The 17917-nt window shown below is 37.1% G+C and overlaps 2 protein-coding genes across 2 annotated transcripts; both read left to right on the top strand.

Annotated features, from left to right (window-relative positions):
• Window positions 1-7286: 7286 nt before the first annotated feature.
• Window positions 7287-11347, top strand: hoxd10a (homeobox D10a). The gene is made up of 2 exons (XM_085986107.1): window positions 7287-8259; window positions 9490-11347. The coding sequence occupies exons 1-2, from the start codon at window positions 7521-7523 to the stop codon at window positions 9759-9761; spliced, it is 1011 nt and encodes a 336-aa protein (XP_085842233.1). The 5' UTR covers window positions 7287-7520; the 3' UTR covers window positions 9762-11347.
• A 3008-nt stretch (window positions 11348-14355) lies between these two features.
• On the top strand, window positions 14356-16996 carry hoxd9a (homeobox D9a). Its single transcript, XM_085986111.1, has 2 exons — window positions 14356-15129; window positions 15690-16996. Exons 1-2 carry the CDS (start codon window positions 14553-14555, stop codon window positions 15929-15931), a joined length of 819 nt encoding a protein of 272 aa, XP_085842237.1. The 5' UTR covers window positions 14356-14552; the 3' UTR covers window positions 15932-16996.
• Window positions 16997-17917: the final 921 nt, after the last annotated feature.

Genomic DNA, 17917 nt, shown 5'->3' with positions numbered 1-17917 from the left:
CTTATAAATAAAAAATGACAACTTGAAGCTCACCTCGGTGTCTCTGTAACACAGCTTCTCAAAACGCTTAAGTTTCTTTTCGAAAAAGAATTACCAAATTTCCGTGCCGCATGACATAGCATTGTTGTTTACAAAACCTTGAACTGTCTAGACAACATCGTAAAGTTCACTGCTCTAAACAGCTTAATGGCGACTTATTACACTTTCCAGTCACTAAGAAAGGCTTCCGCACTATACACCAAACAAAAGGATCGAGGGAAATCAAAGTAAATAGGACTGACTAGAAGATTTTAAAAAGGAAGAAAAACACAAAGTCAATTAAATTTATAACGTCCAACATTTTGAAAAAATAAAATAAAATCAGGGGCTCACATACATTATATCAAACAAATCTGTTTAACTTAAGGAAGACCAGGGTGATACTGAAAATGTAGCATCGCCTCGTGAGCATACTAAAGTATATTTTGTAAAGAGAATTCTTATAATGTTGCCTTTGAACTTCTATAATGTCAAGGTCATCACCTTTAACCTTTTTGAAGACATAGGCGCCTGGTGGCTGTTGGGTTGTTCTTGCAGCTTCCCTCCTAAAGTAAAACAGAAACTTCAACATCTAAAACATTCTACTAAAGTGCGCATGCTTAAGGACACATTCAGTCAAATGTGAAAAATGGCCCTTCCTTAAAAAGTCTCTATTTTAACTGAGTATTTGTGCTTTTCAAAAGTTTCATTCAGCAATACTTTTCAAAGTCTTTTTGCACAACATAAATAATTACGAACACTCCTTTGTTCTCCTGCGCTTAAATTATAGGAAACATATATTTTCATACAGGTTATTCACATACGAGCTGAACTAGTCAGAAATGTTCATCAAATGTTTATACACTATACCAATCACCCACGAGTGTCCCGGTTACCATGGAAATGGGAGGAATTGTAATTTACGACTCAATAGTTGAAATTTCCAATGCAAGTCTGACCGTTCGACTTTCTCTGTATCCTTGTAACGCACAATACTGATCTAAGTACGATTTTACTGCATATCTTACTTTAATTACCCATAACATTTATAATTTGATTAGGCTCGTTAAAAAAGTGACAAAACAGCAAAGAGCGTTTACATTGACACTCTTAACATTGCCAGCGATGGTTGATTCTGCAAATAGCCACATGGCGGCGCACTGCAGCTCCGCGGCCCAGCCCAGCAATCGAGGTCTGTGGTAATGGCTTTCAGGGATGAACATGAAATTAACTGAAATAATGTAAGTATTACGAACGATAAAGTTCTACTTGTTGCGGTCATATATCTGAAACATAATGTCGAAGTATGGAATTAAATAAGATACTAGTGACTTAAATACAAGACAGCTCATTGCACTCGTAAATTCATTTGGATTATTGCTCGCTTCAAAGATTAAGGCGTTACTTTCTTGTCGTAATAAGTACAAGATAAATAAAAATCACTTTCCAATGACGTTATTTGGAGAGATTTGTTAGACGTTACTCAGTATATTCGCTTAAACTTGTTGATCGGATTTGTTGGGTGCAGAATACACGAAATTGCAAAGTAATGGGGCCGAAACAAAGGTTTTGTAATATACAACACAGACATCAATCAGACTTGGTGTATTATTTCTTCAACAACCCAAATAACATTGTGAATGTGTAGAGTAAACTAAGGGGAATATATTGCCGCTAATTTGAAAAACGATGTTAAACAATTTAACAATAGGTGGAAATTGTTAAATCAAACAGCCAACGTTGAGAAAAATGCTGAACAGCTATATTCACAACCTGGCGATATGGTCTGCTTAAATGGCAGCTCCGTATCTGAATCCGCCTTTTCTAAGCACTGCTTCCTCCTTACAGCTTCTCCGAATCCAGACAGTTTAACAGGATTATGAAATGACGTATTAGACAATCAAATAATATTTCAGGCTTTACATTTCACCTGGATAATGACGCTATGTTTAACCACTGTATTGGTTGTTTTAAAGCATTGACATGGGACGCCATTTACATTGTTTCTGCCTGTTAAATTCCTACGTTCTTTTGTAGAAGTGAAAAAAGTAAGAAATATTTACTTTGGTGAGAAAAATCAATAACTAACGGGTTTTGCCAAAGAGAATGGAAACAAGGGATATTTGACGGCAATGTTCTGTGAACCATTCAACGATACAACCCGCGGAATATACATAATAGGTGGCATTTTCATCTCTTTTATGAGAAATGGTTTCAGAAATGTGTAATGTTATATTGTATGTAAGGAGATAAGCTGTTGTAAAACAGAATTAGCACACATTTGCAACATATTTCTAAATAGTCGAAAGCGACTGATCATAGTAAATGGCACTAATACCCGCTCCAACGTCACGGAGGTTGTGTATTAATTGGGCCGTTTTGCTTTTAATTTCCTATTTCCCCACAGAAGATTTAAGAACATAAGCTCATTGCCTGGATGTGTTTCACTTTCTTGTGACAAGGCTGGCGTGTTTATTCTTGTCAGCTATCCTCCCTTCAGTTCCGTACACTTCAGTCGAATTGTGTTGGGAACTTTTGTTTTTTTGTGCTTGTAGAATAATAGTTTTTTTTAATTTTTAAATGACGCAAAACTGTTTTGAAAGAGTTCATTACTCCTGCCTATTTATTTTATAAGATGATAATAATATTGCATTAATTTTACTCAGACGTAGCCACGAATGCACGGACGCATATAATTTAAAACATGGGGAGGCTAATATTCCGATACGTGTAATTGCTAACTGATACCCGTGATCGTTTACTGATAGCAAAGATCAGAACAGTTTATTTAATGTGACAAGGAGTGAAGTGATTTAAATATGTTGGACTCTGTTACTAGTAATTTGCAATTTGTAGTAAGGCACAATGAAAGCGGCGGTCGTCTACGCTATAATTTGGCTTTCACTCACAATTTAACTGAAAACGATCAGTGACCAAAAACATTTCCGAAGTATCTGCAGGTGGTAACATTAAAGCAAAGTTTTGCTTAGACAACTGTGGTGGCAAACACAGTTAGGCTGACCGGAGCTTTGCGTGCATTTTAACCGGATGTTTATTGAATATTCAGACAGGAAGGGATGTTTCATTCAATCTTTTCTACATTTATTTGATAAACTATAAACAAAAGCGCAGGCCGAAACTGATGACACACATTCTTTGTTTAATTTTGAGATCTAAATGTGGCAAAGCGCTCAAAAAAATTCAAGGTGAAAGTGAAGGATACAAGTGGCTGGCGGTTTCAGGGTCACAAGACCATACCAGTTTAGGCTAGTGGGAAATTTAAAAGGAGAATTGTGAGCCTCTAGCATAGCGTAGGGACAACATCCTGGTTAATGTTACAAGGAAAACAAGCAAATAAATATTGTTTTCTGTCTAAACACTTGCTGTGACATTACAGTGATTTAAAATTGTTCCACCAAAATTTTTTAAGGATTTGCCAAATGTCCTTTCCATTATTTTGTCTCATTTTGAGAGTTGTTGGTGGTGTGTATACGTGGGGAGGGGGAATGTTGCCTCATGTTATATTGTAAATCGCTGCAAATGTAACACTACTGCCTCCATGTTCCTGTTTAAATCTAATATTCATTAAGCTTCCCTTATATAAAATCCTTCCAGCAAATCACATTCCGCATTGGCGCTTTAAAGTATTATGAGGTTTTAATTAAGCTCCATCATTAGAACTAATTTAAGGAGGATTGTATGTAACCCTTCTCCCATAAACAGCTTATAACTACGTTATTAAACATTAAAGTGTCGTTCGGAGACTAATCAGTCAGCCCACATTCTAGTTGCTATTAATACAAGCTTTCCTTTGCTAAAACTTGGCTCTGCGTGAGTTGAGTGTACCCTGATGATAACTGTGTTTGATATTGTAATCTTCTCCTCTGCATACCAGGACAGTTTATAGTTCAAAGATTTCATAGCCGTTAATTCTAGTGTGTCTGCAGTCGTAATATTTTATGAGTTTTTTGTCATACCAGGGATCTTATGATACAGGTTTACAGACTTATAATTTTATTTGAGTACATTGAAATTAACAATTATAGTATATCATACAGAACCTCTTGATACAATTAAGTTATTTTGTTTACTTGACATGCAATTTTTAGAGATTGGTGCAGTGAAATCTTAAGGGTGGTTAATACGTTAAACCGCTATCATTGGTTTTAATAAACATATTGATACAATCAACGTCAAGCTCGTGTGTAAATAAGCAATAAATGTAGACGAGAATGTTGAAGTGGCTTTGTAAATTTAACAAGTTTCCTGCATAGCAATTTACAATTGATAAATATATACATAAATACAAATGTACTGCGGTTATGCCTCCCTACGTAATATTACGGTAACTAATGTTGCTTGCCTTCAACCTAGCCGGGACAATGTGAGGGTAAAATAACTGGTACTAATAAATGACCGGCACAAGTCACGGCTACTGAGCAGCGAAATGCCTTGTATTGAGTGAAAAAGAAAGGCTTCATGGTGAAAACACGTTTGAGCTATGCGTTGCCTATTCTAAGATCAATATATCTCGTCTTTGGAAGGTTATGTATATTTGCGATCGCAATTTGTATATAAATACCAGTTTATTATTGTGCAGGCCACACGGCGCGGAGACTTCTCTCGTTCAAGGCTGCAAGAAGCATCTGTTGTCTGAGATAGTGCAGCATCGATTCTTGTCTGTAGTACGTCCAAAATCACTACGGCTAGATTATTTGCTTCTGATCGCTTACAAGCAAAGTCACCGCCGGTTTGATTTTGTTCACCATGATTCTGAATATTTTTATAATATGAGGAGGCGTTGTGCAATAAAAATACACGACTGGCCCTCGTTCAACAATTCATTGCTTATACACGCAAACCATAGCGATTAGCCAATTATAACAGTTATTCAAGTATCATATTATTCCAGGTATAGTCGTGCTATCTACATTTATTGAATGGTATCCATTATTAATAGTAAAACAGTATTGGTGGAGGGTGGCTTGTATTTTATTTTACTGGGATATAAACTACATTCATGTTTAGGTTGAGTAGACTTTAGGGTTTACGGCTGTTGCGGATTGTCGACAGAGGAAATAATAAAGAAGAAGACATGAATAGAACGTTGTATCGATCAGTTTTTCTGTATGTTACATGTATTCACTCATGTTACACATACATGCGTCCAGGGTTCCAAAATCCATAGAAAAGCAACATTTTTCCCTCTTGCCCTTGCCTGGAAGACTGGTTTTACATCAGAGCATGTTTACTCTCAGTTGTAATTAAGGCAAGACGCTGAATAAATTAATATGAACTTTATCAATAATGCATGACGGTCTCAGTTGGATGCATTACTTGCTCCGTTATATCGCTCGTCTTTTGAGGTCATTTTTAAGAATTAGTAAACTTATTTTGCACGGAAGGAAAAGTAGTTTAAGAATTTCACAGCCAATTCTAGTGCCTTTTGGAGCCCTTTGCTGAGATAGGTTTGGCTGTTAGGAACAGGATTGTGATATTTTGGGAGAAATATAAGCATTCTAGGATCCAAATAATTGTGTTTCTCTACAAATACTTATTGGAAGCAACATTTTGTACGGGTGAGATATGCTACACAACATCAAGACGTTGTGAACGGAGTTACGTTCTGGCTTAGAATAACTGCTAACAAAGACCAACCATAAAACTTAAAATGCAGGGGTGCCGTAGAGCTGGTTGTAAAGATTTTGACTACAAAATCTTATCAAATCATAAATAACGATTTGCAAATAAACAGCGGTAAATTCTCTACTAAAAGGATTATATCCATTTAAGTCTAATTGCACGTCCCACAAATACTTATACTTTTGCTAATGTTCTGTTTATTTTCAATAGTTGTAGAATTTTAAGCGTTTCGTGCAAAACTAAAATTTACATTATTCTGAAACAATTTCCAAAGATTACATTTACATTGCAAAAAAATAAAAGAAATGCGTCCACCGTGGCAGCCTTGACCCTGACACTGTCGCCTTCTCAGTTCTTCGTGTTAGTTTTGTGTGGATGTCAAATTGCTCCTCCATTGTCGTTATTTGTATTTTCTTAAACCCTAACGGGTTCTCCCAATGGCCGGGCGAGAACATGTGCTGTTAAATGGCAAATTGCCTCCAGATACTCAGAAAGTTCGGAAAACCACTTGGACATGGTTGCAGCACAAGAAGCTAACTCCATCAGCCAAGCTGAATCCTGAAAACAACAAGTACCTCCACTGCTAACGTTGGGAAGCAGGCGAACATACTGTGTGCCTTTCCGTTGTTTTTCACGATGTTTTGACCATCGAGTGCAGAAACATTTCCGGCCTATTTTGGACAATGTTTCTATTGATTATCAACAGCGAAAACACCCAACTGCAGCAGGAGCCCAACGTTAAGTTGGGTTTTTAGGACAAGGTAATAAACTATCAACGCCAATAGTCCTTAGTAAAGGTCAAACCCCCGAATTAATAGCAAGAATCGGAAATGTGGCTCTTTCTCAGCCACAGTCTTAAATCTTGGAAGATGGCTGTGCAAATGTTCGAACGCAACAACAGCATAGAAGTGTGTGATATTTAAATCAGTGTGTCTGCACTCTAACTACTGTAGATATTTTGTAACGGAAAGGATAGGCGTTCAGGGCGTGAGTTAGCTTACAATAATTCAAAATGCGAACTCTGTTATGGGCATTCGTAACGATCAATTTTACTCATGAAGATCGGGTTTATTGTACAATATGATACTTTTACGTATTTGCAGCCGCAACATAGAGTATAATGTAGTTATATAAGAGCAAGAAATCTACCCATGAATACCGGTAAGTGTGCAAGATTTTGATTCCATTCATTCATTTCACAAAACGTTTGTTTTATATCAAAACAAAGTGCATGGCCCGGCTGGTTATACATGTAAATGACGTAATGTGCAGAATGCACACAATGGATTGCCCCCTCGCAGCGCCGGGATTCCCGAAACTACAAAGATATCCCACATCATAAACCTGCTCTGCATTCGTTTCATTTCACCGACATTTTCTACAATATCAGTAACTACCTTTATAATTCCCGATGGTCAGATACTGCTGCAATTTGTTTTTTTCTTCGATGGATTTCCTTTTTGTTTTATCAAAAAAGCTTGCGGCATTTTAGCAAACAGAATAAAAACCGAGTGCTAATTATTTTCCTGTTGATGGCTGGGGTGAGATTAAACAGCATAAAGTGTGAATGTGTTGATGGGTTTGAGTCGGGGTCTGTGCGGGGATTGCACTGAGCTGGAGCGGACGCCACTTTGGAATGGGTGGTGTAGGTGTCGCTGTTGTCCACAGTTAAGATCAAATTCAACTGACTGCGGATCATGTGATGTGCGGGGAGGTAGTGCTTCAAGGCCATTTTCAAATTCCATTGGCTCAGTAGTCATGTGGTTGTACAGAGGCATCCACAATTACACAGGGAATGTTTTGTTAGAGATGTCAGCTTACAAAGGACATCATCTGCCTTCTTCAAAATACTCTCCAAAATGTCCTGTCCCAACAGCTCTCCTGCTACTAACTCGTTTTTAGTCGATTCCCTGATTAGTGCTTGTAGGGGTGACAGCTTCTATTCAAACAGCTCCATGTACATGCCATCGAGCACGGATATGGGAACTTACGGAATGCAGACCTGTGGACTGCTCCCGACCATGACTAAACGAGGAGAGGTTAGCCATCAAAATATGAGTATGAGCGTTCATCCTTATTTATCTCAGGTAGATGGCTGGGCTGACCCTCCAAGACCATGCCGAATTGAACAACCTGTTACTCCACAGATGCCCACGTGCTCCTTTCCTGCTAGCATAAAGGAAGAAAGCACTTGCTGCATGTATAATTCCGATAAACGGGCCAAACTCAATCCTACAGCAATTCCCGCCTATCCCAGGCTAGTCTCCGAAACCTGTTCCATTGAGAATCCTGAGATTCCCATCCCGGGATATTTCAGACTCTGTCAGGCTTACCCATTGGAGAAAAGCCTGGATTATAATCACGCTGGGGAAATCGGTTCAAATGTAATGCCGCAGCCAAACCTAGGGTTTATCAGTAAACTCCAGGTAGCCAGCCAGTCTCCAGTGGAAAGGAAAATGAACGAGAAACCAAACGTACAGGAATCCACTAAGGGAATATATGTGGAAAGCCCTGAACCAAAGCCGAGCTTACTGGAGGCCAGTGCAACCGCTGAAGAAGCCGAGTCTAGCTCGGAACTATCGGACAAAGAGGCTAAAGGTGAGCTTTTCAAAGATTTAATGTGAACATGTCAGCATCGTAAAGCTGATACAAAGGTTGCACAGCTACTACAATAGGTAACTTTATTGTGGCAATATATTGGGCAAGTTATGTGCTCTTCTGGTCACCTAAATTTACAAAAAAAAGGGCAAGGAAAGTCTGAATAACATTGCATAAAATGACAGTTTTCTTTTATTACAATGAGTTGCTGGAAAATTTGCTCAGTAATGCCATGACATTGTTAATGACATAGTAAAGGTTAGTAAACCATTTACAGATGTCAGTGTAACATTGATAGTTTCATCTTAGCGTTGGTATATGTGTCATATAATACGAGACCTATGGTATTGTATGAACTTTTTAGTACCATACACGACATGTATTAAGGACAACTATTTATATATTTAGCACAACGTCCAAGCTCAGTCCTACTCGCTCTATTGTGGGAAGTAAGTTACTTGCATCATTTGCTGACTTGGAAGTATTGAGCGGGAGAGTGTTGGTCGCAGTTAAAATGATCGCTTCCCCTGGAATAGTTTATGTTGGATATGTAACATATTGCTATAAGCTGTGATAAAAGTTCCATTCGAATACTGTGAAATATTGCTACCCACGTATAATCGTAAATTACAATTAAGCTGCGCTATAAGAGGCAGCGATAGTACGTTTAATACTCTGAGATTTACCTCCAGAATTATTGTCATGACCACATACGTTTGTACTGTCAGGATTATACAATCATTAAATTTAGTTATGAAGTTGAAAAACGACCTATTGGTGAAAAACCTATTGGTGCATTGCAACCCACAGTTTTATATTCAGTTCACAAGTAATAACATTACCTAATCATCCATCCAATATTATCAAATTGTATGCTTTTCGTATCCGCATCTTACTTTGGCATTTATTTGACAATTCACAAACAAACCTGTCCCCAGATGTGCAAAATAATAAACAATGTATTGTATAATACTATTTGCTAACCTCCAAATGCATTTGTTTGGTTTCCTTAACCAATTAAGCGATTTTCTCTTTGAATTGCGCCAATTTGTGTGTATATTTGTTTTGACTATATGCCAACAAGTAAAGAACATGTATTGAGTTGTTGCAGTCTGTGTACAGCGTAAGGTGTCAGTTTTGTGTTTAACAGCACTAGCTGAGGTTGGTATGAAGTAATGTGTTAGAGACATGTTTGCTGAATCGCATTTCTTGTTTTTTTACTTCTGATAGAAGAGATCAAAACTCCGATAAGCAACTGGCTAACAGCAAAGAGTGGAAGGAAGAAGAGATGCCCTTATACAAAATACCAAACACTGGAATTAGAGAAAGAATTTTTATTTAATATGTATCTGACTCGTGAGCGCCGTCTAGAGATAAGTAAGAGCGTGAATCTGACCGACAGACAAGTCAAGATCTGGTTTCAAAATCGTAGAATGAAGCTGAAGAAAATGAGCAGAGAAAACCGAATTCGAGAACTGACCACTAATCTGACCTTCTCGTGAGCATGGAACACTGATTCGAACGTGATCCAACACATTTGATATTGTAGTGGTTTACTGGGGACTGTGGAATCGTTCTGTTTATCCACTCTGGGATATTGTCGATTATTCTGATTTGACCATGTTAGTGTTATGGTTGTCTGAAAGTACAATAGCACGTTTACCTTAGCAAGAATATTTTCTAAAATGTTGTTCTATTTAACACAGGGCTAATTATTTACTTTGTTTAGTAAGTAGGTCTTAAGTTATTTGACATGCTACGGATATTCTTGCAATTTGGGAGTTTACTGTACATCAGAACATCAAATTTTGCAACATTACGGTATGTAGAAAAAGGACATTTATTTAGTAATTGCAAATCAGATGGGACACTTATAAGAATCTTATTAGAAGCACACGATTTGAATTGTTAATTGCAGAGTTACACTTAAACAATAGTCCCATAACGTACAGTTTTCAAATAATTAGGTCTGTAGAAGAAACTCTTTAGGTCCATTTCTGGAGTGTGTGATGGAGTCGTAATGCAAATTTTCATGTGTATTTATATGCATGTGTCTGTTGCACGTATATATATATATAAATATAAATATAAATAATAAATCCTAAATTAGATTTCAATTTCTTCAATCCGTTTTACAACTTGGGAAGTCTTCGCCAATGGCCATAGGCGAAATTGCTAAATTACTCATGGGTACTTCAATCAAAATGATTTAACAACCGCAAATATAATGCTTTTCACAATATTTTAATGGCTTAATAAATTAAATGTAATAATGTAATTACAGATATTCGAATTCCTTTTCTAATACTTCAGAACAGTACTTTGCGCCGTTGGGAGTATCAAGTGACCAACACTAAATCAGCAGGATAGTTTTCTCTAAATGAGTTCGATTCTAAATTAAACCAAACGGCAAAATTAGACCGGGCAGTGCATCCAGTTTGATACAGGGCACAGCATTTGTAAATGTGCGCATTTATTTATCAAATTATTATTTATTGCGTTGATAGGATTCTATTTTTGTAAAAAGCATGCATAACATACTGGCCCAAGAAACACGCCCAAATAGAAACATATTTATTTATGCTTTGTCTTCTCAGTGCAGAAGTCTGTATCAATGCAAATGTTTGAGTTTTCTTTATGTGTATTAGTATAAACCCTCTATGGGGATATAAACTGGTAGTATCTGAAGTAACGATCTGAATTTGCAATGTTAAAAGTTAAAGTTTGCTATAGAAATATATACGGAAAGTAATAATCCGCTTTATTAACTGAAAGACGTTCACGGTTAGGTACTTAGATTATTTATCTATTTTAGTTTGACTTTAACCACGATATCAAAACCACTTTATTAGTGCGGCCTTGGTGTGAATAAACATACGTGACACCTCTCGGGCTAGTTATTCCGACGTGTTCAATGCAAATGATAATTGCTATGCTCACGTGTTATTATCCGGTTCTAAACACTGTACGAATATTTGGTTGCAAGTCAGGGTCAAGCATAAAAGGAATTCAATGTTCGTTTCTTTTAAGGATGCCCAGCTGTATCATGTAAATCTCACCCGCGGCAATAAAAAAAGGAATAATTTTAGTAACATGATTAGGTCTTTGATATTTTTAGCACACAGGGTGACGAATTTTGCATAGTTTCGTGATATATTTAAAGGGCGTTAATAGTGTAAAATTCCTCTATCTAAGTTTCATAGATGCAAAACAAATCGAAGCACTCTAAATATAGATTGGACAGAAAGGAACTGCCGGATAATGGTTTAGCTCGATGCATTCTTTTTGATGGAGAAGGTTCAAACCAATTAATAAACCGCTTCAAGAGTTAACCTTTGTATTTACAGATGTACGCCATTTCAAAATCTACCAAAATTCTAGTCTTTACCGAGCAGCCTAAATAAAAGCAGAGGCAGGTATCTAATACAATAGTAACATTTACTTCATTATAGCTCAAATTCTTCGATAACAGTTTAGTGCCACAAACATTAGAATGTTGTTAAATTAAACTAAACAACTTAGCTGCACATCTGTCGCATTTACAAGACTTAAAAACAGAAATGAGACGTGAAACGCTTAAAATTACAGAGTATACAAGGGCATTAAGAAAACAGATATAATAAATGAAACCAAATCAAACCAGCTCAACCAAGTCCAAGTTTGAAATAAAGTACTTCTTTTACACAATGCGAAACACAAACCGAAACCTTGCCGTGACTGCTTAACATAATATTTGTTTCGTCTTCCACTTCCACGAATACTAAATAGAATTCATTTTCGCTCAGATTAGTCTACACGAGAGAACAGGGAAAAATTGTCTTCCCAATTTGTTTTTAACAGCTGACTTTCTATATACAAATAAGAAAATAAATAAAGTTAGCTTCAATTAGCAGGTTTAAACTTATTAACGTGTGAAATTAGTTATTTTTCCTTCATAACAATTATATTTATAACACTGATTCACTTAACTGAGTTTATAGAACCCTGATCGGTGTAAATGTTTAAACTATTTAAAAGTACTGTTTTTTTATCCTCTATTACATAACAGAACACTTATAAGGAACATAATGCGTTATCGCTGATGCACTATTCATCGCGTATTTTAGTAGCAACGCATTTTCTTGGTTAATTTAGGGATATTGACAGTCAATCTTAACTATTTTATCTCTTTAGAAAATTAAGTTTTACTTGAAGTGCTGCAAAATGGCAACCGACGAAAGAATGCGCTTTCCGACGACATTCCTTATACGAAATGCAGTAAACTTTAAAAAATGAATGTTGTAGAAATTTAATTTTATTTTCGTTTTATTTTAAATAACCTTAAACGGGAAAATGCAATCCACGCCTTTGTTCAGATATAGCAGCACCTAACTGTAGCGTATGTTCCATTCCTTATTCTTAAAGCACTTAACAGCCAGGAAAGGAACAAGCCGTATTTTTCTTTTGTAAATGACATGAAACAACAAGATTGAATGTATTCCAATTCCTTCAACATCACAAAAATTGGCATCTTGCGAGAAACGTCTGGCCAAAAAGTCGCCTCAACGTGTGTCTAAATTCGGCAAGATTACTATTATTTGCACAATCTTCAATGCGGGATAACGTGTATAAATTGGTGAAATAGAAATCAAAATTGGGTCTTTAATGATTACAAGTTACTTAAATAAAGTGTCTTAAGTGCACTAAGGTATAGCCATGCGAGGCAATAATATATAACGGTTCATACTGGAGTAAAATTGAATCGAATGGTTATTGACCTGCCTTTTCCTTCAGCTTTGCAAATTTTTAGATTCTGGCCTTTCGCCATGATACATGAAGCAGTGTTTTCTTCTCGTTTATAATGAACAAATTATAAATAATAACGCCTTTGCCCATAAACACGAAAAAGGAGCAGATAAGAATACAACGCTTTTTTTTTAGCTAAGTGTGATTTCTTTCCTGAAACCTCCATGAGGTGGGCTCAGTTAATGCCTTTAACTAGCCATGGTGAATGCCAAGATTACTGCGCCATTTCTGACCATGCAAAAGAAAGAAACAATCAAAGTTCAATGTGAAAAGTAAAGAGGAATTAACCTAGAAATGCGAGGATTTTTTTAATGTAAAACGAAACTTATTCCTTTTATCACAAATGAAGTTTGCCTGATTCGTGTCATGGTGGACGGTCACTGAACGTGTTATCTGAAGAAACACGCAATCTCTCTGCAGCTGTTTAATGGCTATCATCTTTAAAAACTCGGAACCAACTCAATCTTCTCGACCTTTACTCATAGACTCACTGCAATTCCTCCATTGTATCGACCAGCGAGAGCAGTGAAACATGGCACTGGAGCTGGTGATGCGTTTATGTTGCAAACAGCGGGTGCATTCTCCTCTTTTGTACACGATGGTACACTGACTGCCATTAACAGGCGATGTACTAGAAACATATTTATAGGCGGGAATACTTGTACCTTTGTGGGAATCTTAAGCGTCCAGTGTTGGTTAAACATACTTTACTATGCCAAAAGAGGCCTGTTTTATTAAAGACACATTAATGTATAATCAAATGCACCTCATAAAAATTTTATTGATAGACATAAAAGCCTTTATGGTGACTTCTGAGTATAGACTATAAAGCGGGCGAGGAACCGTTTACCTCAAAATGTGGTAATATTTAAAACAAATTAAAATATTAGACGAAGATTCGAAGAGGGGAAAATAAAATCAGCACGTTCGTGTACTCAAGATTGTTTTTAAAAGGCTCAAATCCTTCATTTTACAACTTGTCGTTTACTGCTTTTATGGGAGCCGCTAGTCAATGGTCTGTAAAAGCTCTTCTCTAGACAGTGTATACAGTACAGAAACACCAACGTACCTCGAAGGTGTTTTCTTGCCGCTTTATTGCACTAAAGTAACAGATATTTGCTCTTGACATAGATCATGGACTACTCACTGCTGATTATGAAATGAGTGACATACATTAATTAGCTTGCGGGGGGAAAATAGTCCCCGGTTTCTCCAGAAGCCTTTTTTAACTGCACTTGGAGAGCTTGTCCCTTTGGCTCCAGCAGAATGTTTCCAACGATCTTGATCAAGTGATTTTGTTTTGCCCATTGATAATGTATTTTTAAAATTTCTTGTAAAGCTGGGCTAGGCCCATTTGTGGTCACACCGCTGAGCGGATTGATTTACTCGCTGTATTGGTAAATACAATCACGTGAGCCGCGCAACCAATAGCTGCAGCTGTAGTCGGCAAAATACTATGATTGTTCTGAGTGAAGGTATCAGATATACTTTCCAGTGTAACCTTTTCTATGAAAGCGAGAGAGCCTAAAATGTCGACCGGTGGCACTATACACAATTATTATGTTGACTCTTTGATAGGACAGGAGACAGAGGATTTGTACGCGACTAGATATGCCCAAGGATCACACAGCACAGCTTCAAGGCCATCAGGTGTTGCAGACAGTTCAGATTTCTCTTCCTGCAGTTTTGCCCCCAAGTCAACCGTATTTTCTAATCCCTGGTCTCCCGTTCATCCTCAAGCCTCTGCCGCCGTTGCAGGGATCTACCATCCTTACATGCATCAATCGCATCTTGCAGCTGGAGACACCAGATACGTGCGCTCATGGTTAGAACCACTTTCCACTTCAGTCTCTTTCCCCGGATTCCATACCAACGGCCGGCATTACGGGATCAAGCCAGAAACTTTATCAACCAAGAGGACTGAGTGCTCTTCCTATGAGCTGCAAACCCTCAGCCTGCCAGAATTGACGTGCGGCTCCTACCCACAGAGCAGGGAGAAGCTTCCTAATGAGCTTGGTTGCACCAGCTCCGAGACTACGAGCAACAGCGAGCACAAGGAGGAGAAACAACAGCAACTTGACCCAAGTAAGTGCAAAAATTGCAGCTTGATTTACAACCCGAACCTGTAGACCCGAGTATGCAAAGCTGATGGTTTTACAAACCTATAAAAATGTCTAGACGCCTACCCAAGTCTGAAAAGCTACAGCTAGCAGTAGAGTTTATATTGTTTACAGATAATTTTTACACACACATTTGCGTCTGACAAGACTGTAAAAGGTTGTTTTAAAGTTGGTGCATTCCTTCTCATTGAATTTTCCAGGACTATCTGAAAGTCGAAGGCAAAATAGATTGTTTCCAGTTTAAACATTTGTAACTGTATTTTTCCATTCTTTCTATCAAAGATTCTTTTCTATTTGATAACATCCCACTTCAAAACAGGCCCAAACGGACTGAAATCAATCGCTGCCTCCATTTCTTAACATATTGAATCGCCCTGAACTTGACAAGTAACGAGTGGGGAAAGAGCACCGCTGCTTTGAGATATATTATTGCGTTTGTGGGAATGCTTGAGTGTGTCTGAAATTCCATGGAAAATATCCAGGAGATGTTCAGATTGTAATTATTGTTTTTTCCTTTCCTTCCAGATCACCCTGCAATAAATTGGATCCACGCTCGCTCTACCAGGAAGAAACGTTGCCCTTACACCAAATACCAGACGCTTGAATTAGAAAAGGAGTTTTTATTTAATATGTATCTTACCAGAGACCGGCGATATGAAGTTGCTAGAATTTTAAATCTTACCGAACGGCAGGTAAAGATTTGGTTTCAAAACAGAAGAATGAAAATGAAAAAGATGAACAAGGTGAAAAATAACGAAGAGCCTTAATTGATCATCAGTATCTTAGCGATAGATTTGAAAATCCTACAGACTGTGTAAAAAGTGTTTTGTCTATCTAGTGGTGCCTGGTCTATTCGAAGCACGGTCTATGTTTCCCAGTGTTGTACTGTTTCAGAGCAATCCTGTGTTTAAACAACTGCCTTTTATCTATAGACTGTCCCTGATTTGCTGCTATTGGCTTACATTAAACAGAATTTAAACTGATGTCAGCACGTTGGTTGTATTACGTTAAAACATTATTAAAATATACTTGTTTTATATAGAAATAAAACACGCATATTTGAACATTTGTTTAGCTGTGCAACGTGTAAAATGCGGTGTTTCTGCTGTACTGTTAGTGTATTATTTAGATAGAAATAGAGAGAAATGCAACCCCTTTTCCGTTTTATTCAGTTTTTATGCCGGTTACTCTGTGGAATGTAATACAAACGCCACTGGCTGTGCATCAGCCAGTTATTTTCCAGTGAAAAGACATTATCACTTGCTGATAAAGGGTGTCAAGCCAATGTAATATTTATTTAAAATATTTCAAGTTACATTAGCAGAGCGTCACGGTCACTATGGGAAGGTATATTTCTCGAATAACCTAAACGTGTCCTTAAACTATAGGCATCTTGACTAAGGAACACAAATACATAGAAAGGTGTTTAAATTCTGTTACTTTTCCAATGGCCGTGGGCATCTTTTTTGTGCGTTTGGGACAATCTGAAGTAAGTTTATTTTAGTGACAAGTGAATATAACCTGCTTTAATGCGGTGCTTATTGCGTCGATTTGAATACTGTTATAAAGAGGCGTTACTTGGACCATTACATAAGTCAAATCCAATGTAATTAATGAAATTTGAAGATGTAAGAAAATATAATGTCACGGTAGTTTTTGACTTACTCCTAGATCCTCCACAGTATTTAATAGCTACCACAGATGTGACAATAAAAATTATACTGTGCTACAAAAGTCAAAAGACTATAATTAAAAGCAGAAAGTTCCACTCATGTTCACTGTTTTGTACCTTTGCTCGTTATGATAACAATAAAAAGTTTATAAACATTTCAGATTTGCTGCTAGTGCAAAAGTCATTTATGATTCGATAAACGCTGTTTGGATGTAAACAATTAGCCATTTCAGGAGGGACTGCAAAGCTATATATTCCGTTAGAAGGTCATTATTACATTGTCTCTGCTTTATGTTTGAAACAGTCAGTATTGTTAAATGGATGCTAATATTAAGATGACCGAAAGGGGATTTCGTTCAACTTAGCTGATCAGCACTCTAATATTGACCTCATGATGGTAAAGGACATTGGCTGGCATATATTATGAAAACAATTCAGAAATCTTGGACTTTCTGGATTGTAGAAATGACCAACTATCCACTAAACTCTTGGGGTTTATAGATAACGTTGGCTAAAGTATTTTGTAAAACTAAAACGTTTTTTAATCAATGTATTTTGTTTATTTCCTTAGTATATGAGTTGGTATCTGCTTGAAGGAAGTTGTGCCCATCTCTTAAGCAGCCCTCTATAGACTGTTGCAAGGTGTTTTATAGTTTCTCCCTTATTGTTAGAGCAATGTGTTATTCATATTATTCACCCGTACGCGACGAGTAGCAGATTGGAATGATTCATAGTTACAAATACACTTGGTACATTAGTTAAAGGTCTAAAAATAAACAGCAACAAAGTATATATACATTGTTGGTAAAGCATTGGGTGCGGATTAACTATAACTGTACACACAAATAGCCACAGAGCACAGACAGCTTCGTTTTATTTCACGTCACTCTCATTATCAGTTCGGACTGGAAACAATTGCGTGCAGTCGTAAAACTAGAACTTCATTCTTTTTGGCGAAGTTCTCTGAAAACTTTTGGTACTCAGAAGATGTTGAATTGCAACGCCGTCTATTGCCACAATTCTACATACAGTATTTTCGAACAGGAAGGAACGGGGTACAATAAACCCCCACAACTGGCTA

This window comes from Somniosus microcephalus, chromosome 4 (genome assembly GCF_052327205.1).
Source record: "Somniosus microcephalus isolate GS21.2 chromosome 4, FLI_Smic_1.0, whole genome shotgun sequence".
Taxonomy (NCBI): Eukaryota; Metazoa; Chordata; class Chondrichthyes; order Squaliformes; family Somniosidae; genus Somniosus; species Somniosus microcephalus.
This window is presented reverse-complemented; position numbering and strand designations above follow the sequence as displayed.

Bases quoted from the DNA above. Each gene is read 5' to 3' on its own strand.
- hoxd10a (XM_085986107.1), top strand. From the start codon at position 7,521: ATGTCCTGTCCCAACAGCTCTCCTGCTACTAACTCGTTTTTAGTCGAT. The intron at 8,260-9,489 runs GTGAGCTTTTCA...TACTTCTGATAG, and splicing joins ATCGGACAAAGAGGCTAAAG to AAGAGATCAAAACTCCGATA.
- hoxd9a (XM_085986111.1), top strand. From the start codon at position 14,553: ATGAAAGCGAGAGAGCCTAAAATGTCGACCGGTGGCACTATACACAAT. The intron at 15,130-15,689 runs GTAAGTGCAAAA...CTTTCCTTCCAG, and splicing joins ACAACAGCAACTTGACCCAA to ATCACCCTGCAATAAATTGG.